General features: G+C 31.3%; 2 protein-coding genes across 4 annotated transcripts; both read left to right on the top strand.

Annotated features, from left to right (window-relative positions):
- Positions 1-5796: 5796 nt before the first annotated feature.
- On the top strand, positions 5797-9468 carry LOC101214541 (probable E3 ubiquitin-protein ligase BAH1-like). Of its 2 annotated transcripts, XM_004136494.3 has the most exons (7): positions 5801-6148; positions 6243-6444; positions 6542-6786; positions 6915-7163; positions 7245-7382; positions 8232-8290; positions 8953-9468. In XM_004136494.3, exons 2-7 carry the CDS (start codon positions 6276-6278, stop codon positions 9056-9058), a joined length of 966 nt encoding a protein of 321 aa, XP_004136542.2. In that variant the 5' UTR covers positions 5801-6148; positions 6243-6275; the 3' UTR covers positions 9059-9468. The 2 variants fall into 2 exon arrangements, with proteins under 2 accessions (XP_031739330.1, XP_004136542.2); XM_031883470.1 differs by lacking the exons at positions 8232-8290; positions 8953-9468 and adding an exon at positions 7669-7907 and having other exon boundaries at positions 5797-6148.
- A 1923-nt stretch (positions 9469-11391) lies between these two features.
- LOC101214302 (D-lactate dehydrogenase [cytochrome], mitochondrial) lies at positions 11392-23044 on the top strand. 2 transcript variants are annotated; one of them, XM_004136493.3, is made up of 18 exons: positions 11392-11846; positions 12659-12752; positions 12840-12940; positions 13938-13986; positions 14145-14237; positions 14610-14724; positions 15914-15974; positions 16630-16666; positions 16756-16817; positions 18504-18600; positions 19218-19292; positions 19391-19499; positions 19673-19782; positions 20210-20272; positions 20892-20971; positions 21480-21610; positions 22335-22378; positions 22608-23044. In XM_004136493.3, the coding sequence occupies exons 1-18, from the start codon at positions 11587-11589 to the stop codon at positions 22725-22727; spliced, it is 1701 nt and encodes a 566-aa protein (XP_004136541.2). In that variant the 5' UTR covers positions 11392-11586; the 3' UTR covers positions 22728-23044. The 2 variants fall into 2 exon arrangements, with proteins under 2 accessions (XP_004136541.2, XP_031738507.1); XM_031882647.1 differs by having other exon boundaries at positions 11718-11857.
- The last annotated feature ends 283 nt before the right edge of the window (positions 23045-23327 follow it).

The raw sequence follows: 23327 nt of genomic DNA, 5'->3' as shown, positions 1-23327 counted from the left end.
CTAGTAGTGGTGAAGACACGTCTCAATGCTATCAAGGATGTCTTGATGCGTAATTATTATAGTCAATCTTGCACAACTCCAAGGCAGTAACTTCCAAAAGCATTTATTTTTTGTTGAAATATGCGTGTGAGGTCTCTAGCCAGTTTACAAAATTCACCTATTATGTTTGATAGTTAGTGTCAAAATAGATAATCGATTTGTTTGATTGTGCATAAATTTAATTTTAATTTTGTTGATAAACAAAAACAGTGTTGTCATATATAATATATGTGTTTCTTTTAACATCCTTGTTAATGGATAATGCATGATAGTGTATTTGAAGCAACTTTAGGAAGTTAAGGTAACAGAACTCTTTTTTTCCTATCAGGTAATGACTGTGTTATTCACATCTACACACCTAACATAATCAAACTCCACTTAGTTCGAAATTATCAAAAATTAACCAATTGGTTGCTTTATTGAAAAAAGTTGTCACTATCACAATATATTAGAAATAATATTACTATAGTAAAAATTTATCTCACAACACCTATCTCAAAGTCAAATTGGTTATAGATACGTTATTCTAATATTCAGCTTACGTATTTGTGTGAGCTAGAACTCGTATAGTCAACACTCAAGCTGCTATCTTCTATCAATTATTTGTTTCGAAATCAATAGACATTTTTAAACTAACTTTATTTATTTCTATGATACGATTTAAGCCAATATTTGTCTCTTTAAACAAAAATGAACCTAAGACACCTAAAAAAAGACAATGAACCCAAATACAAAGTAAAGTTTTGTTAACCTCAGCTCTCTTGACTGAGCTGATGGGCAAACTCTTCCAAATCAGCTATCCAAAAATGGTAGAATAGTGAGACGATGTGAATAGCACGTTTGATTATGATGCAACAACACCTTTTATAGACATGTGTTTTAATTTATTTTTATGTGCACTTTATTGTTGTTTCATTTGCACTAAAAACAAGATTATAAGTAATTCTACTAATAAACAAATAAATAACTATAATCAGTTACATGTTCACACTTTCCAATATTTAATTCTCTCTGTAAATATTATAATATTATTATACGTGTATTTTACTATTTTTGCCATAGTTTTAATATCGTTAAATATAGTTGTATATCAGATCCTAACTAGAATTCAATTACTATTGACATTCGCTATTTTGTTTTACATAGATATTAGTTTGAGACTTATTTTTGCATTTCACATTATCTCTTGTGTAAGATGTAAGCATTTTGACTTTATTTGATATTATCACTTTACAAACTTTTTTTCGGCCGAACACTTGTACTCTTATCAACAAGCCCAATTCATATAGATGTTCTTTATATGTTAAAGTTTTAGTGTGTATATGACTAAGCATAAAAGTTTGTCTATAATATCAACCAATCAAAAAGTAACCTCCTTGGACAAATAAAGAACTATCAATATTTCAAATTAACATTTTGCTCATTAAAAGTTAAAATAACAATTCATAGCTATCTTGTAAATCACATTATCCAAGATGTATTTATTTAAAAGAACTTTATCCCAATTCTATAAAATTTGTTTGGATAATTGAAATATAATCAAATTAGTGAAATGGTTGGAAAGCACGAGTTATAAAAAATTAACTAGAAATAAGTTCATAAAACATATAAAACATAATGAAAAAAGGGTTAGATTAAAGATATTCAAAATGAAATGATCTGTATTTGTTACAAATCGAATCCAATATGTTTGATTCAAACATAAGCGAATTTATTTAGAACTCAGCAATGATACATACATCTCTCATATTATTGATTTTTGTATTTTAATATTAATTTTGCAATGAAATGATCGTCTTGTGGCTTATACTAAAACCTAAATATTAAACAAGTTAGATAATAAATTTATCATAAATATATTTCCTGAAAATACATTAAAAAAACACTTATAATAAGTATTACATTCATTAATATTTTTTAAACATTTTCAATATATTTATTACACATTGTGGACTTATGTTATTTAGTTATTTAGATCCAATAACAGTATTATTTAAATGTGAAAAAAAATGATTTGTAGAGTGGAAAAAGGGGAAACGCGGCTGAGTTCATCACATCAAAAGTAAAATATTGTGGAGGAGGCAGGAGGGCCACAGGTACGGCAACGACGGCCATGATTTAGACTTCTGAGTTGGCCCCATAACAAAAGCCACTCCCCACGCCGCATGGATTGATGGATGGATGAATGGTGAATGCAAATACCAAATGCGGCGTATAATGCTTTCCACTTCTATTTTTCTCTCTAAATTCTTTTCATCACTTGTTGGTTGTCGTTTCGCATTTAAATTTGGATTTTCCCTTGTCGTTTCGTGTCGTTAATATTACAATGTTTCCAAACTATATATGTCAAATCATATTATAACAATATTCAACCAAGTCTTAATTAACACCAACAAATCAATCTACCTCTCTATATAGATATACAAACAGTTAATATAATCCCTAAGTTAATCGGAAATATAATTATAAGTTATAAAATTAATTATAATCCTTTGTAAATATATTGAGTTTGAATATGAATTATTATCGATAAATTTATAAAATTTTTAATTTAATTGTTTTTTAGTCAATCATAAAGTCTATCTCAACTGACACGTGTATATATCTATTTTAGAAAACATAGATTACAAGATTATATATTTTTTATTTTTTAAAAATATTAAAATGTCCCATTATATTAAAAATAGAAAAAAATTTAAAAATAAATAAATAAAGCAGTCATACATCTTGTCATTTGAACGTTTATTCCATTTTGACATTTAAAGTTTTAAAATTATCAAGTTCTTTTATTTAAATTTTGTTAACTTCTTAAAAAAAATTGTATTACTAAACTACCAATTTCGATAACTTTTTTTTTTAGTATAATTCGATTTCGTTCTTTTTCTTTATAATGAAAATTCAAAAACTAATTGTTCTCAGTTACATGTCGTATTACTTAACCTAAGGTATTGTTGACAATTTTGCAGAACACTTTAAATGTTCTTATTTGTTCATTATTTTTGTACTTCACTCTTTTGGTTCGTTGACAATCGACATTGTATTTCATCTCTATTTGAATGTTTCATGTCTTCGTTTAAGTTTGGATTGAATTTTAATTACAAAAACTAAAATAAACATTTCTTAAAAATGGAAGGTTTGAAGATAAAAATAGAATAATATTCCAACTTAATAAATTAACATAAGATTAATTTTTTGAATAAGTTCAAAAAATAAAAATATCAATAAAAAAAATCCAACAGCAGAAGAATGAGTGGGATATTTTTATCTTTGAAATGGAATAAGAATGTTACATGTGAGGTGGAAAGAGAGAATCGGATCCACCGGCCAAACACAACAAATGCCAATTTTCAGAATAAATTCAATTCTCTTTTTAGGAGGACAAACGTCCGTCTTTTCACTGACCATCCATGATCTTCCACGTGTCTCTCATGACTTCATTTGACTTTTGTCAACCTACGTGTCAGCAGTTCAATGGGAACTCCCCACCAATATGTGTTATTTTCCTTTTGCAAATTGCAGATGTGGCGCACTCAATTGAGGGCAAATGTGTCAATTCACTTTAAAGACGTTGGAAAGTAGTAACATAATTCAAATTTTATATTTGTAATAATAACCTTCTTTTGTTTTTCCTATTTTTAACTCAACCATATCTTTCACTATTTTTATACTTACAAATTCGGTTGAATTTTAGTAATTTTGATTATATTCTAACGTTTACGGACTATTTTGTGCATTTTTTAAAGATTTATGAAAGTTTATTGTCTCGTCTGATGATCGTTTAAATTTAAAATTATAGTCTTTTAAATTGGAGTTTATGTGAATATTCGTAACTTATTTGGTTTGTGATCCAAAGTTTATTTTGAAAAACAAATAGTTTAGTAGAAAACGAAAACAAATTCTTATTTTTCACCGTATTCGAAAACACAATAAGTATCAGTTTAAAATTTTGAAATTCATAGAATTCAAAATTTGTGTGTTGATTTGTGAATTTGAAAATATAGTAGGGTATGTTTTTACGATTTATGAAAACAATATCAAGAAACAAAAACTTACAATTTACTTTTTTTCCAAAGATGAATTATTTCGGGTGTGGTTTTTAAAATCGTTTTTAAGAACAAGTATACCAACGTTTTAGTTTTTTTTTTTTTTTTGTTTCTTAAAATGTAAAACAAATAGTGAGTTACGAAGTAAACTTTTGTTTATAATTAGGTAGTTTTATTCACGTTTCTAAAGCACAAAACCAAAATTTAAAAACTAAATAATTAGAACAAAGCTGATTTTTGTCATTTGAATATGGCTTAAAATTTAATATTTTAGTTTAATGGGCAAAATTTGGTTCAAATAAACCAACTAAAATTTTCGTTTTTAACAAAATAACAAAACTCAAAATCACCATGGAATTTTCATTTTAAGCAAAATAAACTTTTGAAAAATATCTCAAATTATAATATATATATTATGTAAAGTAGTTTTCATAATCATAATGGAAAATTAAAATTTTCAAATTTTAGAAGCATGATGAAAATATGTTGTCTAATTTGACCTTGGCGAGACTTTCATTCGATGCAAGGATTCATAACCATAGAAAACAATCTAATTCCTCTTGTTACAAATGAATCCTATTCCTTAAAAACATAAAATAAATAAATATAATCTCGCTTCCGTTTTTATTCTAATATAGTATTCTATAAATTCTACATCTTTTATATTTTCATATTGTTCTTAACATTTTTTATTAAAAAACACAAGTGTGTAAGAAATGGAAGTGATCCAAATCGACTTATTGGATATTGCTAGAATTATAAAAAAAAAATAGAACTAAGAATACAATAAATAGTGGAACAAAGGGAAAGAATAAAGATTTTGGAAGACCAATATTCTTTTTTCATGTCAATAGAAAACTATAGTGTAGATTTAAAGTTCAAACAAGAGTAAAAAAACCAGAATGTATAATAATCACAACCACAAATCCATAATCAATCACATGTTGAAATAATATTTATAACTTTTTTTCTAAGAAAATGTGTAAGTTTGGTTTTAAATAAAACACAGTTACAATTTTATTTCATCACAACTAACCAAAGTATACAAATTAAAAGTTTGTTACTTAATCTTGTTTAAATAGTAAACCATGCATTATTTCATAAAAAGAAAAAAAGAAGATAATCTACAAATAAAAAGCACCTATTAGTCTTTAATTAGAATTAAGCTTTTAATAGTTCTACTCCATACTAATAATAACTGATATCCTAAAAAGAATTATATTTTAATATATGACACTAATTTGTAAGTATAATAAATTGAAACTCCAATATCTTGATTAGTTATTGAGATCATGTTTTATTTTTTTCTCCTGGATCAACAAATAATTAAATAATTATTTATATTTAATTTAAAAGTATAGTGAATTGAATTAAAATTTTGCATATAGTTTATAAATTATTATAGGTTTAAAAATCTCCTGAAATATAACTATATTTAAATATTTGTTTTAGTTAGATAAAAATCCTATAGGATAATATAAAACATAAACATAAATTCAAATATTTGGAATTGATAAATTACAAAAGCACTAGAAAAATAAAGTGAATTGATAAAAGAAAAAAAAAAGGTAATTTGACTCACTATAAAAAGAAAAGTTAGTAATTTGACTCCACAAACAGAAAAAGAATTTATTATTATTATTTTTAGGATAAAAAGAATATATTATTAATTTTATTTTGAAAAAGGAAAAGGTGAATTGAATTCCCTTCTCTTCGACCTTCCAACTTAATACACCATAGCAATATATGGAACCCCCCACCACTCTGCATGCAGCCAGCCGCCATTTGCAATCACGCCAACCACTGAAGTTCCCAGAAACTCCGCGATATCGTTTTCTTTTTCAAAACTAATTCTCGTTTTCTATGCCACAATTTCATCCTTCCTTCTTTTTTCTCTCTAAGATTTTCTTTTCCTCTTCCGATTTTCCCGGATTCCTCTTCTTAACTTTTCCACCTGCCATTTCCTCGACGAGAAAAATTCGAGAAACCGCATAATACAGCGTTCGAATAGGTCGTTTTTTCTCCTTTCTATAGTTTTAATCTGCTTCATCTCCTTCCAGTTTGAGGTGGGTTTTATTGAATTCTGTAATGTTGGTGGTGTTTTTGCCCAATTTTTCGCATGAGTATTTGAATTTTCCCTTTGAATTTGATGTGTTTTAGGGTTTTCTGTAAAAAGTATTTACAAGATTAAAGATGAAATTCGGCGAGACGTTCATGGAGTATTTGCACGGTGATCGAGAATGGTTCTTGGATAAATGTTCGCATGTTGAGTATAAGCGGTTGAAGAAGGTTCTTAAGAGCTGTCGTACTTGCAGGCTCAATGATTCCTGCAGTAATGAATGTGAATGTAAATCTTGCCCTGGTAAGATTGTTAATACATTGTTTTCTTTTGATTTTTTAGCTCGTTTTCGATTCAGTCGTTGGACACTGGAATTGATTGAGAATGTTTCACTTTGTAGTATGCGATCAGTTGTTCTTTTCGGAGTTGATGAGGGAAGCCTCGGATATTGCTGGATGTTTCAACACAAGAGTTAGACATCTTCTTCATCTTCATGTTGCAGGAGGAATTGAGAGATACATGTCACGATTGGTTCATTGCTTCAAAACCGATCAAACCACCTTGATACAAGAAGGTCGAATGCTGATTGAATATGTTACAATGAATGCTATTGCTATCAGAAAGATTCTCAAGAAGTATGATAAGGTGAGATTCGGTCTAAATTCATATTTTAATTTGAAAATTTGTGGATTTGACATTGGAGTTTGTATGTATGTTTGTTTCAATTTAAGAACATAACTTTTGTTTTGTGTGTTTTAAATAATCAATTATAGGTACATAGCTCTGTAAATGGAAAAAACTTTAAGTTGAGAATGCGAGCTGAACATATGGAGCTTTTGCAATCCCCTTGGCTTATAGAATTGGGTGCTTTTTGTTTGAATTTTAAAGGATCCAAGGATGGAGATTATCCTTCAGGATTCTCCACTCACTTTTCCTTTAATGTGGATGCGGCACCGACAATGACGTTGATGCTTCCAGATTCTATAAAGTTGGAATATGATCTTACTTGCCCTATATGCTTGGTAAATTTTCTTCTCTTGGCTGTAGGGATGAAAGTATTAGGAATTTATTTGATAATACTTTGAATTGTGATGATGTTGCAGGAAACATTATTTGATCCATATGCTTTGGGTTGTGGACATCTCTTTTGCAAATCATGTGTTTGTTTAGCAGCTTCAGTGATGATTTGCGATGGACCAAAGGCTGCCAGCCCGGAATCTAAATGCCCAGTTTGTAGAGAGGTCTGTGTTTAGTATTTGAAGCAATCAGATTATTCTCCATGAGCTGTTAAGATATGAAAAGTTTGGAAAAAAGACAAATACAATTGAAAATTCAATCTCATGGACCAAATTGATGCAGTAATATTTTTGAAATACTTAAGACAAATGGAAATATCTCCAATTTTCTTTTTTGTCTTCGTGTATCTTTTCATCATCAAACTATGTTCTTGATAGTTTGCTTGCTTACTAGTCATCTTCCTTCCATTTTTTCCATTAAACTATGTTTTTTGTCTTCATATCTTTACAGAATTTGTTTGACATCGTGCTATTTTCATGGCCATTTGTCAACATCCTTCAGCTGTTTTCCCCCCCAAATGAAGAAACACTTGCATACCCATAATGAAGGTCATGGAAAAAAATTAAAACCAGGGAATAACAAATTTTCTTATTGCTTTAAAATGTTGCTGTTACCTCTTAGCAGGAATGCTAGGAATTTCATCTGACGCTTATAGTTTATCTGCTACAGACTTCCGTGTTTCTTCGGTATTTAGGAGTTTGTTTTCTTGCAATGCAATGTTTCTAATGTTCAATCTTTGGAAGGATACCTTTTCTTCTTGATTTTGTGTTGATCTTTTATGGTTGAAGTCTAAGTTCCGTTTCTTTTCTTCTATCTAATACTTAGATATGATTTAACAAGGTTCATCCCTTTTGAACATTCTATTTCCGATCACCATAACATATATGTGGTGAGATGTTCTGCTTTATGAAAAATTACAAGTTCAACTGATAAGAAGAATTAAGTTATAATCGTAGTCCTATATGACCAACAGAGTCTCAAACTCTTTTGACTATTATTTGTTTCTAGTGCAGACCGGAGAGTATCCTAAAGCATTGCACATGGTTGAACTGGATATGCTATTGAAAAGAAGGTTTGTAAATTTAGAGCCTCTTTCCTTCCCATTCACTTTGTCTCTAGAAGTTGAAAACTATCAATTGCATCATTATGCTTTAAATAACACTCTGCTAATCTCAAAATGCTGAGTTCAACATGCTACTAAATCAATTTGAGTTGGTTTAATCATGATGCATAGCATTAACATTCCAGTTAACATTATTGAGTTTGGGTGCGTGCTATTGTTGGGAGGCTTCGGAGAGAGAAACAATAGAATTTTTAGATGGTGGATTTGTTCATATATTAGATTCAATATTTAGACATATTTGTATGCTTAGCTTCTTTTATAATGATAGTTATGTTCTATTTTCTTAGATTGTGGAGTCCTTTTTGTATGCTGCTCTCTTATTTTTGTTTGTTTGTGTATTCTTTCCTTTTTTTTTTCCTTTAAGTTTTTAAAAGATATTTTATCAACAGTTCTATCATGATAGATACTCCTGTCTTGAACAAAAGGAAAAAAAGAAAAAAAAGGTTTCAGAGCACAAATCTCATCATTTAAACAAAAAAAAGACAAATTCAAATCTAATGTTTAAATTTACACTTTTAACTACAATTTTTACTATCAAAGTCATTTTAAGTCTTCTATAATCAACTCCCTCCCACCTACATGTTTATTGATTGAACAAGTGGTATACACAGGTGTAAAGATTACTGGAAGGAGAGGCTAGTGGAAGAACGTGCTAGAGTGTTGAAACAAACCAAAGATTTCTGGGATTCTCAGACTAGATACGTGGTTGGGTACTAAAAATTTACCCTACAGAAAACCCATCTTATAATCACTTTCATTTTTAACATAACAGCTTCTACGTTTGTCCTCAGAGGAGTTGGTGGCAGCTGTAGCCTATTTTACGCAAACACAAGAAAAAACAGGCTTTGTTTTTTTTCTTTTTGAATTTTGTCATTTTCCTTATCCACACACAGGTTCAGATTCGAAGAAGAATTTGTTTGACATGAATTTTGGATTGATAGCGAAAGAAAAGTAAGAAAAATAAAAATAAAACACCTTCTAGTCGTGCCTAAAAGTGTAATGATTACACGTGACATTAAGTAGTGGGCTTGTTTGGTGGTATTTGTGTGAGGATAAAGAATTCTTGTTTTCATATTTCCTTAGTTTATATTAATTAATAAAATGACTTGTGATATTGGTAGGTGGCTTGGATTGATATTACCTTCTCCCTTTTCATCATTATTTATTTCTTATATAACTTAGTAGAACACCAGTGTGTGTGGAATTGAATTTTACCACTACTCAAGTTGGTAAAGTGAGTCAGGTTTAGAACTCCTAACCTACAATTAATTATATTCACAGCTTCTATATTCCTGACTTATCTTCTCTTCCTTACTCCCTCCTCTTTACCATGTGTTTATAATCTAGATCATAATATGGATTAAAATTAGTTTGCACTTTGTATTATCCCAAATGCCCCCTTATATGATCCTTTGATATATGTTTGAATTGACTCGAGAATGTTTCCATTTCAAGTTCAACAATTAGTAGAGGAAGGTATTTTGTCGATATGTTTTTTTTCTTTTTTAATTAATTGGTGCTACGATAGGGTTTTGTTTTTAATTCTTTTGTTAAAACAATTTGATTTTATATTTGTGAAAAGTGCATAAAACTAGAAAGTTCTAAAAAATTATTTGATTTAAAAAAAAGAGGGAAAACAAAAACACGAGTACTAAAAATGTTTTTATTTTCACTTTAAAAATTAGAAAGAAAAAACCAAAAATACGTGAAATGTCAAACAATATTTTCTGTTTGGTTTTCAAAATTCATATACCATGCACAAGATTCAGACTTCGATCGCAAATTTCATCAAGCAATGCAGTGGAAGAGATGGAGTCGTATTGAGTAAAGAATCAAGGTTAATATGTAATCTAAATTTCAAGAATACAGTAGTAATATGAGCTAAATCAAATTCAAATTCTGACAAATGTATTGATTTAAAATTTAAAGTTTTGTAAATGTATTTATTAATCTACGCTTTATTTGGATAAGTTTTGTGAGAATCTTATAACTATACCAATTAAATTATTGGGGTTTCATACTCGTAGATAAACTTTACGACATGAAGATCCTAATAAATTGAAATTTAAGATTATTTTGATATAAAAACTCCTAATTCTCAATACTACAGTCTTTAAATCAACTTTATTTCAATCCTAAGAATGGAGTTAGGCATGAATTGTCTTAGATCAAATATCTTGAGTAAATAACAAATTTTCAAGTATAAGATTAGAACACTCCTCGATATGAGACAATAAATTACACTTAAATATTTATGGCATACAATATAACACATTTCCAAAGTTCAAGAAATTTCGTTTGTTGAACTTAAAATAATTGTTAAATTTGATAATGGTATAACTCCCCCTCTCAAGATAACCTAAACACAATACTTTAAATATAGCAATCCCAATAAAAACTTATGAAAATGTAGTATAATAACAAAATTACTCATAATTAAATGTCATAGAAGAAGGTAAGATTGAAAAATATTAAAATCTCACCAAAACCCTAAATAAAACATAACTACTAATTTAATTACAGGTTAATATCAATTTTTGAAAATCACCCCTACATTTACTAAAATAATTAATTTTGAAAAACTTGAAAATGATATACAATAACAATAACATTGAATAGTCTAAGTTAATTTATATAAAAACATTTAAAAATATAATTAGGCATAGATTATAAAATTCCACCTCAGCAATTAAATATAATAAAATTAGTGTATTTTAAAATCGTTAAAAGTTAAATAACCGTTTGAAACTAAGTTATGCAAAGCTATAATAACTATAATAAACAAACTTTAATTGGAGTTTAAATTAAAATAATTCTCATATGATATTATAAGAGTTATTTTTATATTTTAAAATAAATTAAAATATTTATAAATTATAATTTTTTTGGATTCAATTAACCTATCAATCAATAATAAAATTTACTATTATAATCTTTAACTGAACCTATTGACTCACCCAAATGCTCGAAAATTACAATTAGGATCGATGAACGTTAAAGAAAGGTAGACGTCACGTCAGATTCTAAAAGTAACAATATATTATAGTAAACCATTCACTCCCAACTTCCACTCTTGGTAAGTTTATCCCCTCGAGTCCCCAATCCGACGAGCATCTTTCGCTTCAATGGCGGATCGAGTTCCATTGATTCCATAAAAAGCATTTTTCATTCATTTACATCCTGCCACTGATTTTGGCCTCACGCCGAGTTTTGAGATTGCTTAAGAGTCTTTGAAGCTCGAAACAATGGCGTTTTCTTCTTGGTTTTCTCGCTTCCGTTCCTCCTCCAACTCCTTATACCACTCCCTTTTCCGTGGAGCTTCGTTTCAGAATCTTGGTGCTCAAACATCTGTTATTTCCAGAACGTCTTCCTCCCAGAACGGTGGCCGCCGATTCTTGATGTGGTCGACCTCCGTGGTTCCTTTCGCTCTTGCTGGTTCGCTTGCGTTTCAGTTTCAGCTCCAGTCCCATTCGTCGTTCTGTGACGATTCTGATATTCACGATCGGTGCGTACTGTGTAAGCTTTTTGTTACTCTATTTAGTTTTGTTTTTGTATCGGTCTTGCACTTGGTTGAATACATCTGCAGTGGAGCTCGACTGCATTAGAACGCGAATTTCTAGTCCTATTTACGAAATTTTATTGTTGTTGCTTGGAAAAGCAGACAGCTGTTACCTTTAAAACAGCAACGAATCAGCCTTCAAAGTTCAATAGCTGAAATGAATAATTTTCCCTGATCAGATGAACTCCCTACAGTATAGTTTGAGCTGCTTTTGTGTTCTATAGTTTTCTCTGAAAGCCTATGCATGCGTGATTTGAATACTCTTTACTCATAATGTTTTAGATATTTATGTTATTTTCTTAGTGTTGGTTTGATGACTTGGTCGTCTGTGTCTGCTGTTCATCGGATACGAACTTCCTCTAGTTCCTGATGAAATGATTGAAAAGCTAATAGTAATATAGCTATTACTCTTGACCATGGTGGCCACCTACCTAGAATTTAATATCTTATGATTTTTCTTGATATTCAAGTGTTGTAGGCTCAGAGGGGCTCTCCCTTGAGATTAGTTGAGATGTACGTAATCTGAATCAAACATTCATGGATAAAAAAATAGTTTTATTACTCGTGATTTTTAGAACATTGAAACTTATGGTGTAGGCTCCCCCACGTTCCTCAGGGGTCAAGCCAAATTGACAATTGTAAGGCTAATTTATAATTATTATTGCTTTTGAAAGCTTTTACACTGTTTGGATTCTATAAAGATTCACATGGATATTGGTACTAATTATGATCTGCAATTCTGGATTCGGAAATATCAGCTTCGGGGGCAAAGATAGTACGGAGTATGTTGTCAAAGGCTCACACAATGACATTTCACAACCGTTTATTGATAAATTGGGAAGAATTTGTAAGGTATGTTTTAATGTTTCTAATTTATTTAAACAAGTTGAGAGTTTCTCTCCATCTGCTTAGCATGATTCACGGTGATTGGTTTCTCAGGATAACATGACGTTAGATTATGATGAGAGGTACTTTCATGGGAAACCACAAAATAGCTTTCACGTAGCAGTTAATATCCCTGATGTGGTTGTCTTTCCCAGGTTAGATGGAATATCCTATTTTTCTCCATTTCTTGTTATTATTTGTCACTTATTTATCATTTTAAGTCTTGCTCTACAAGCCATTTGGTCTTTCGTTTTTTTTTTTAAATATCATGCAGTCTTTTCTGCTTCTGTGATAAATTATAATGCTTTTGTAATTCATGAAGTTAACTGTTGAATACCATGCCCACCGCAACAAGAAAAGAAAAACTAAGATATCCATTGCTAGGTTCTTTAACTTTAAAAGTCTTATATGCAACTGCAACATGCAAGTGTTCGCAATCAACAAAGAGGAAATATGTAAATACTACTGTATCGGCCTTTTTACGTTTTCACTAAATTGCCATATGGTCTTAGCTCTTAAGGTGGTAATTGGAACTGGAAGTACATGATAACTGTGGTCAAGGTGACCCTGCTGGGCTAGAGGCAAGCATTGTGCCACAGTTAGATAACCATCTTTAGGGGCCACTCATTTGGAAGTAATTATAGTGTCTGGTAACTGAAGATATATAAAAAAAGTATTTGGATCTCTGCAAATAAGGAGAGTGTGAGCAACATGATTACAAAACTAGACTTACCTCACTTTGATTGCCAGTTGTGGAAGATTGAATAGGCGGAGGTAGAGGGCAGAAGGTTGTCTCATGTGATTAGTTTAGATCCATGAAAGTTAGCCTAAACACTTGCATATCATTGTACTGCAAATGAAAAATATTATTAATGAATAAATTTAAGTGTTTTATTTAAATATGGACGGTTATTTTATAACATTATTTGAAAAGTTAAATTTTCTGTTTTATGTGCTTGTTGGGACCTGTTCTATGTCACGACCTCAATTCTTTGCAACGCACATTTCACTTCAGGTTATTTGATTTTAATCAAATTTGTTTTATAGCTCTCAACTCCGATATAGGATCTTCTGTGTTATATGCTAACACTGTTTGCATGATCAATATTTGTGCAAGTAGTAAGTTAATGCATCCCGGTTTGTAAATTTCAGGTCTGAAGAGGAAGTTTCTGAAATAATAAAATTATGTGACCAATATAAGGTCCGTGGTTCTCTTGTACTCACAGTGCCTGTCCTTATATTTTCTTTCCAGACAGTTTTCTACTTACAAAACTTTGGCTTATGGTAGTTGGATGTTTGGCATAATTCTTGTTCCATATGGCTTAAATTTGTCAAACTGGTTACTTTTATTTTCTACAGGTACCTATTGTGCCTTATGGGGGAGCTACATCTATAGAAGGTCACACATTAGCACCTAACGGAGGGCTTTGCATAGATATGTCTTTGATGAATGTATGTTTATGCATTTTATTACTAGTGTGCTTCATTTCATTATATCTAATAGATGGATGAACTGAGATGATATATAAATGTTATGAAACTCATCTGGTTTTTTTATTTGTTCCTATTTTTTTATTTGTTTCCTCCCCAATTAAAATTGATTTCCACTCGTTGGGTATTTCGGATATTTCAAGCCCACAAGTGAAGGGGAGTGTTAGTGATATATAATTAAATCTACCTTCAACTGCCAGCTTAAGCTTTTGGTGATTTAAAACTATTGAATAGAAAAACGTCCTTATAATTAATTATTCTTTGGATTGTTTACAGTTAATGAAACATCTATGGTTACTGCCTATAACAGTAGAATGCATCTTAAATTTGCAGAAAGTTAAAGCACTACACGTTGAAGATATGGATGTGACTGTTGAGCCTGGAATTGGATGGATGGAGCTTAATGAATACCTAGAGCCTTATGGACTATTTTTTCCTCTTGATCCAGGTTACTATGCCTAATAATATTTATCATATCCACGCACAATTTGTTTTTTAATCAATTTTTTACATTAATAGGGAAGGCAAGAGTTTCTTCTTCTCTAATGCTTTCTAATAATTGCTTAATTGTTTCTGTTATTCTGATCATGTTTACTCAGACAAAGCAAGCATGGTAAGAGAGTGTGAGATAGATGAAAAACACTAATCTGTCCATTGGTGCAACTTTAAGAGATTAAAAAAAGTAAGGATTAAAGAGAAAAACAACACACTTTCTATCACCTTTTTCTAGACTTCAATTCAGTGGATTATCAATATATTTCAAAGAAATTAGGTTTCTTCAGGATACTCTTAAATGTGGTACTACATGAGTACCAAAATCCTCAAATAAGAGAGGTTTGCTTGCAGACATCACCATGCTTGGAAATATGGGGGGTTCTGCTTTCTTAATTTTGTGAAAGAGTTCAACAAGAAAAAGAGAATGACAGACAATTAAAGGATGTAAAGGATTTAAGGATCTTTTGCACGAAAAGGTATCCAGAAGGGAGGTTACTTCCAAAAGGAAAGAGAAAAGGAGTTATAAGGAGCCTTACTTGCCGGTAGCCCAAAAAAGTCTAGAGAAGTAGTGTTATAAGGAGGTGTGCATCATGCATGTAGACTGGGAAAGCGCTTTGATGGAAATTAGAAGATCCTTCCTTGATGATCGTGGGATAAAATTTTGAAGACAACCCTTAGATTCTTTTAAAAAAATTAATTAATCTATTTATTTATTTTTAAAGGGGCATTTTCAAATATACCTGGAAAATGACGTGTGTTGAACTCCTTCCACCTGGATAAAGCTTTGTTTGAGCATAGTAAAATTTGCTAGTGTAAACAGATGGTGGAGTTTTCTAAGTTTAAACTTAATAAGTGAGGTTTTCTTAAGGATTGGAATTACATATGACGGCTTTATTGAATGTTCCAAAAAATGTAGGTGGGACAGGAATGTTCTCTATGTTTACAGGCTTGTATCCCAAATCACGTAGCAAAATCTTCTGAAATCAGTGTTTCTCTTTTACTCATTGTTTATCCCTACCAGCTTTGGGACCCAGATGTTTAATAATCTCTGGTAGTTGTTGACAAAAATATTAACGGTATTTTTCTATTTTTGGCTTTCTTCTATAACCATGCTCATGTATTTGAACCTGTTGATAAATCAGGCCCTGGTGCAACAATTGGGGGTATGTGTGCCACACGATGCTCTGGTTCACTAGCTGTGAGGTATTGCTCTTTCTTCTGTTTCTCAGGATCTGATTGCACCTGCACATCCTCTGTTAATAGGTGGAGAGTTGAATTTTTTTCCACTTATATCAAGGCATTTGCATATCTAATTTGCTTTCTTTGCTTCAGGTACTAAGCTGAATATCAGTTTTAACTTTATTAAGCCATTTGAATATTTTGTGGGTTTAATTATTTAATTCATGATTTGAAATTGAGCATTTGAAAGACGAATATATATATATGTATATTTTAGGCTAAATTACAAAAAATACTTATGGATTTTCCCATTTGTTTTAAAGAATACCCTATTTTTTGAAAGTTGCAATAGTACTGGCCTTAAACTTTCCTTTCAAAACTACCTCTGGAGTAGTTATCCATCAGAAATGTTTTACAAAATTGGGTCATGGAATGTTTTGACTTGGAACAAATTGTAAAAAATTTCAGTTATTCATAATCATATATAAAAAAGTGTTTGCATAATTTTCAACTTTTCTTGCTGAATGGGCATTCTTTGCGTTCATTATCTTTAATAGTAAATAAATATTTATGTTTCATGAGTCCATGACACTTAAGTAGTGCCTTCATTTTATTTAGTCAAAGATTCAAAAATAATTTTAGTTTTTGTGCTGAATTTAATGATTTTAATATTAGGTAGGTACGGTACCATGCGCGATAATGTCATCAACCTAAAGGTTTGATTATTTCTTGGTTAGAGGCTGGCTTTGATTAGGAAAGAAAAAAGGAAAAAAAGACGACGTTGCTTATGTTGGATATATTGCAGGCAGTCCTTGCCAATGGTGATGTTGTCAAGACAGCATCTCGTGCTCGAAAGAGTGCTGCTGGGTTTGTTTTTCTTTCATTTCTGTTTATTCTTCCTCCCCAAACTCTTTTTATTAATTCAATTGTTGATTTATTCTCTTTAAGTTTAAACTACTGTTATTTACCCAGTCACTTATTTCTCATATATAGGTATGGTTGTGCCTATCGTTGCATTTATTTTATTCTACTTTTCCCAAGAATTTCTCTCTGTCTAGTGAAAAGTTGACAGACCACAAGGAGAAGAGAGTAAAATTTAAAAATGTTATGAGAATTCAAAGTTTCTCTGAACAGCCACCTTGAAATTTGAAATACTTAACACAGTCCGTTTGTACTTGGGACAAAAACTGAGTCTCCCTCTTTTTTATCACAATCACTGAAAAGGTTGAGCAGAGTATTAAGGGAAGCTTTTCAACCCTTTGTTTTTGCACCAGAATTACTGGCTTCACGCCTTGATCCTTGCCTTTGTGATGTGCTTTGCGTTGAGTTTCTCTTTTTCTATTCATAAAAACATTTTGGATGGTAATTGCCCAAGGCTGAGAAAGGATTGTCGGGACAGTAACTTTGAAGGGACCTTCAAGATAGAGAACTTTCTGGCTGGTTTCAGTTTTTGGATCTTATTGAAGGGGATCCTTCATTTTAGGGGGAACCTTCTCCCACTCAACAGCAGTTGTCTAGTTACGGACTAGATAATCATAATTTTGTTACTAGTAGCCCACATGTTTTTATCTCAAGCTGCTCTGTGAATAGATTATCTCCTCATCCCCAAAAAGAATCTCATATTTTTTTCTGTTCTTGATAATCAAAATACCTCATTAAAGAGGAAAAAGTAGGACGGAGCTGTAAGGATCCTAACCTTATCCAAAATAAGACTAGCGACCAATTGAAACCAAAAAATCTTCTAGACATTTAAGAACCACTCAACGAAGGTCAGCCTTCTTCCAAAAGTTTCTGGTGGAAAAAAGGCTTTCGAGTCTTCCTTGTTTATGTCAGACAAAATACATGTATGAGGCTTCAGAATTTTGGAAGGGGATTTTCTTCATTCTATTACTGTGGTCTTGGTCTTAAGATGAACCATTATCCACAAAAGCCAAGATAATCAATAGAATAAAAGATGATGAATTAATTTTTCTGGAATCTTAAATTTTTAATTATGTTAGCTTCAACCAGGACTAGGATTATGACACGACAATTGTGCCTTAAAAGTATAATTCTATACCATCATTCATATCTTTTATCTTTAGATTGAAATGATAGCTAGCAATTCAGGTTCCTTTTCTAAAATTGAAAATGACGTACAGTGTGATCACTGGTGTGATATACATGTATTTTTAGATGGATTTTTTTTTTTTTTTTTTGTGATGGAAGAATACTAAAAATTGAGTGAATGGATTAATGGCAGATTCCTCCAACCATCCTTTTCAAGAGGATATTGCCCTGAACTTGCAATGTTTAGTACTTCAAGAACAGTATGGAACAATCAGGGCCTGTTCGATAATGTTCTCATTTCCCATTTTCCATTTCTTGTTTCTTTTTTTCCATTTCTTGATTCAATATCTCAAGTTTGTAAACCCTTGGGATTTTGATTCCACATTACTATCTTTGGGTGTAAACTGAGTTTTCACCATCGTTTGTTTGAGTGGTGCTCAATTCTCATTACTAATATTTTGTTTATAATTCCAAAATGTCAGCCTTATGTAGTTTGTATCATAGGTATGATTTAACTCGTCTGATGATTGGAAGCGAAGGAACTCTTGGTGTAATAACTGAGATCACTCTGAGACTTCAGAAACTTCCAGAGTATTCTGTGGTACCACTTCTCTCCGACTTGTGTGCGTCACATACACCATCATACTCACTCCATCTCTCTAACTCTGCACACACACAGTTGTGGTTTTTTTCCCAGTTTAAACTTCTGATTTGTTTTGTTTATATCATTCTATTTTTCAGTCAGATTCATGTATGGTTTCAGTATGGCATGTATCTAGACTTTTAGTCACCATTCTAAAGATATTCCTACTAATTGTTGAGCTTTATATTATGAAAAACAAAAGGATATTAAAACTGCATCAAGGTTTATCTTTAATCTTCTCTTGGTCAGTTTTTTCTTACCATGAAGCATGAATTCCATGTTTTGGAATGATTATCTTTAATCTGCTAATATCTCACTTGATTGGTTTTTTTTTTTTAATTGAAATTGAAAGTGAACTTTTCATTATAAATATTATTTTTGAAAAATTGAAAATGACAATAAAACTTTGTAGACATTGGATGCAAAATTACATATTTTAAAATTGCTAGATCCTATATATTCTTTTTTCCCTTCTTTTGGGGTGTGACTTCTGCTCATCTACAGAATATTCGAAGAAAGGTTTAATATAATTACTAACTGGGGATGAAAATTCATGATTAAGTTTACTTGTCCAGGTTGCAATGTGTAATTTTCCTTCTATTAAAGATGCCGCAGATGTTGCTATTGCAACAATGTTGTCTGGTATACAGGTACAGCTTTAGTATTACATGTGTTTTTTTCCTTCTTTCTCCTTTATTTACTGCACTCTTATTGAATTCTGATTCTGTGTATCCTCCATGCCCGTTAGGTATCAAGAATGGAGTTGTTGGACGAGGTTCAAGTGAGAGCTATCAATAATGCTAATGGAAAGAATTTACCTGAATCTCCCACACTAATGTTTGAATTCATAGGCACAGGTGAACATGACATTTTCTCTGTGTTCACATGCTGCTTTAATTTGTTTTTCCTGTATTAATTATAGACAATAAGGCACTTGATTGCTGTTCATATCAGATTCCGTGCTCTACCATATTGCTGCAGATTCATGAGTATTTGTATTTATTATTATTATTTTTTTCTTGATATCCAGAGGCATATTCACGTGAGCAAACACTAATTGTTCAGCAGATAGTTTCTGAACACAATGGCTCAGATTTTGTCTTTGCTGAAGATCCAGAAGCCAAAAAAGAACTGTGGAAGGTACAAATTACAGTGTATATTGATCTCCTTATTCTTGTTTATGTTGCATGCTTTTTTGCCTGAAAACCATTCTAATCTTTTATTAATCCGTTTTTTGGATCCCCAAAGTGGCTTCTCAAACTCTTAATTTCTGACCCTTGAAATGTTGGGGTCAAAATTAGCTAGAAGGATTTGATTAAATAATGACTAGGGGGTTTCTCGTTCCATTAACATATGCTTTATATGTTTATTTGAGGAGTTATTGTTACCCTTCTTCAATACTCAAGATGCCCACCATTGAATAAAACTTCACTTCCCTTCCTGCACCCTTCACCATTCTTCTGCAGGGGAGGAAGAGGAATGAGTTATCTGCAAGAGATTGAGTATGTAATAGAAGTTTTTTGAACACTTGTTCAATTTGGCTCTTATTATGGTCGTTTACATGCAGATAAGGAAGGAAGCGCTATGGGCATGCTTTGCATTAGTACCCCATTTTGAGGCGATGATCACGGTCTGTATATATCACTGTATTTACACAAGTTTCGAAACTCTTAGCTCCTTAAATTGAACTTTTTGCTCTAGAAACCCTACTAGAATCTACTTCAATCATATACTAGCGCTTATCCCAAACTACCTTCTTTGCTTATAAATAGTTAATTGTAGTTATACTTCCACTTGTCTCAGATCTGAAGGATATGGAATAAATGGATAAATAAATATGTTGGAACACCAGAATGTGTTGGTATTTATTGATATCAAACTAAGAAATACAAAGTAATCAAAGGAAACTCAAAACATATCCATAGAACTCTAACCCTCTACTCTTCCCTTCTTTCAAGGAATGTTGCAGCCCAATATCTTCACCAAATACTTCATGCTTTTCTTCTCTCCCCAACTTCCTATTTATAACCAACAAATCTCATTACCTTTATACCCCTACCCTATATTAATCTAGGTATCTAACAAAATATGCAATGAAATTCCGTAGATTAGAAGGGAACTATACCTCAATCATGGTGTATAATTGCTTCCTTATTACTGAGATATCATTATGCACTTTGTGATGACTCCTATTATTTATTTATTTTCATTCTAATGCAACTGTTTTACCGTTTATTCATGTATCACAGGATGTATGCGTTCCTCTATCCCACCTTGCGGAATTGATATCAAGTTCTAAACGAGAGCTAGATGCATCCTCACTCGTTTGGTGTGTCTTCTCTTGGTTGCATCGATTTTCTTTTCCCTTTTTTGGGGACAACTAACTAGTTTCTTACTTTTCTCAATGTATAGGTCTCTTGTATTTTGAGTTTATTAATAATAAAGAAGCTCGTCACCTTTTCAAAAAAAAAAAAAGAAGCTAATTTCTTACTTCACTGCATGCAAGTATGAGAGTATTAATTTTGTAAAAGTTAGAACAACTAAGATGATCTAAACAAAATTGGGTCAAGCTTTAACATAGTTTAAATGTTGACAGAAGCTAAATTTGAGTAAAATATCTCAAAGTACTTAGAAATTAGAAAAATTGGAACATAGTATTGAATCAAATAGTTAATAGTGATTGATTTAAAGGCAGTTCAAAGTTTAATGAACCATAGGCGAACAATCAATGAAATGAAGGACCATATTTGAAAGCTTTTCCACTTGGAAGTGCAAAAAATGGCTGAAATAATATTTCTACCAATTTATATGGCTGAAAATCTATTGCCCACAAACAGCACGGTCATTGCCCATGCTGGTGATGGAAACTTTCACACGGTGATCCTGTTTGATCCAAAGGAAGAAAAACAGCGGAAAGAAGCTGAGAGACTCAACCATATGATGGTCTATAAAGCATTGTCCATGGAAGGTACTGTCTTCTTTCTTTTTTTTCCCATCCTAATTGGATGAACAAAATCTCCAATACTTGTAGTTTACTTGCTTCTGTAACTAGGTGGTTTTGTTTTTGTTTTTAACTTCCCAGTTAAAACATCTGAAGGCGTCAACATTAGGTCCAAACATTCCCTAAAACCTTCAAATTCTGAATGGTGCATTGTACAATTTTTCTTGCAATGTATCACGAGACACTTTTATTGTTAATGCTAATTTGAAAATATATTCCCCATAACAGTAGTTACATTTATTTATCTAGTTTTGAGTGGTGGTAATCTAGGGATGGAAGCTGAAACCTGAAAACATCAACCAAACTTAGCCGGTTTGAATATTTTGGTCAATTCAGTTGATTGGTTTGGTTTTGGTTGACAGTCTGGTTGGTTTTCTACAAAGTTGGCTTCCTTCTAAATTTTTTCATCTTTTTACCGTGCGTGAGGTGGGAGAATCAAACCTCTAACCTTAAAATTGATATTGTAATTATGTTAATGTTATGTGATTTTCAATATTCCTTGAATTTCGTTTTCAGTTATTTTCTAGCAATGAAAAGAACCACTTGCACCATTGTGTATTATATATATATATATAGATCATAATTCCCCTTCTAGTCATCTCAATAGCTTGCTGAATGTTCCTTTGCTTCAAAATTTAAAACAAATTTCAGACCGTGTCTAAACATGTTTTCTTTATCCATTGATGGTCAGGAACATGCACTGGCGAGCATGGGGTTGGTACAGGAAAAATGAAGGTATTTCTTTTAACTAGTATGCCTTTTTTACGTTAAACATGTATGAGTAAGGGATCCAAGCCTTAGACCTTAAACCAAAGAGCTGAACTCCTTAGTGTCTAATTGCAAACTATTTCCATGCGACTTAAAATGAAAGCATCAACATAGGTGAGAGGTCAAAATATCAATATCAATGTCTACAAATATATAATTTTAAAAAGAGTTTTTTCGGGTTTTTGTTAATCTACAGTACCTGGAAAAGGAACTCGGGTTGGAGGCATTGAGGACAATGAAACGAATAAAGACGGCGTTGGATCCAAACAATATTATGAATCCAGGAAAGCTCATACCTCCCCATATTTGTTTCTGAACAAATCAATTTTATGTATCTATGCGTCAACGAACTTCTCTTAAACAAGCATGTTACTTTACAAATGATGTTTAGAATTTTAGATTGAGCAACTCTTTAAATATTTCTATAAATGAGTCAATCTTTGGTTATTTTTCCTTGTGTATGATTTTGCAGATATTTTGTTTCTTCGATCTGTATTTAACATCAAATACTTTGGTGTATTCTACATCCATTTTGAACGATGTAGTTCACTCAAGTTTCTATACGCTTATGGGAATTTGTTTCCCTCCGTTTTAAAACATCGAATCATATCAGACTAAAAAGTTGGGTTGTAATATGAATGGTTGTTTTAAATATGTTTAATACTTTACTAATTTAGTTGTGGACTTGTAGTTTCCCATGTTGTATATAAATTAGTTAATTTATAAACACGTAACATGTTAATTTTCTTTTTATATAACTAGATTTTCTAATATTATATAATTTATGATTATATTACATGATACATATTATAACCTGAAATAATATATTTTTTGGATAATTATTTTAAATTTCGAAGCTTGTAAAAATATTTACAAATATGATAAAATATTACCATCATGAAATTTTGGTATTTTT

Source organism: Cucumis sativus, chromosome 3 (assembly GCF_000004075.3).
Source record: "Cucumis sativus cultivar 9930 chromosome 3, Cucumber_9930_V3, whole genome shotgun sequence".
Taxonomy (NCBI): Eukaryota; Viridiplantae; Streptophyta; class Magnoliopsida; order Cucurbitales; family Cucurbitaceae; genus Cucumis; species Cucumis sativus.
This window is presented reverse-complemented; position numbering and strand designations above follow the sequence as displayed.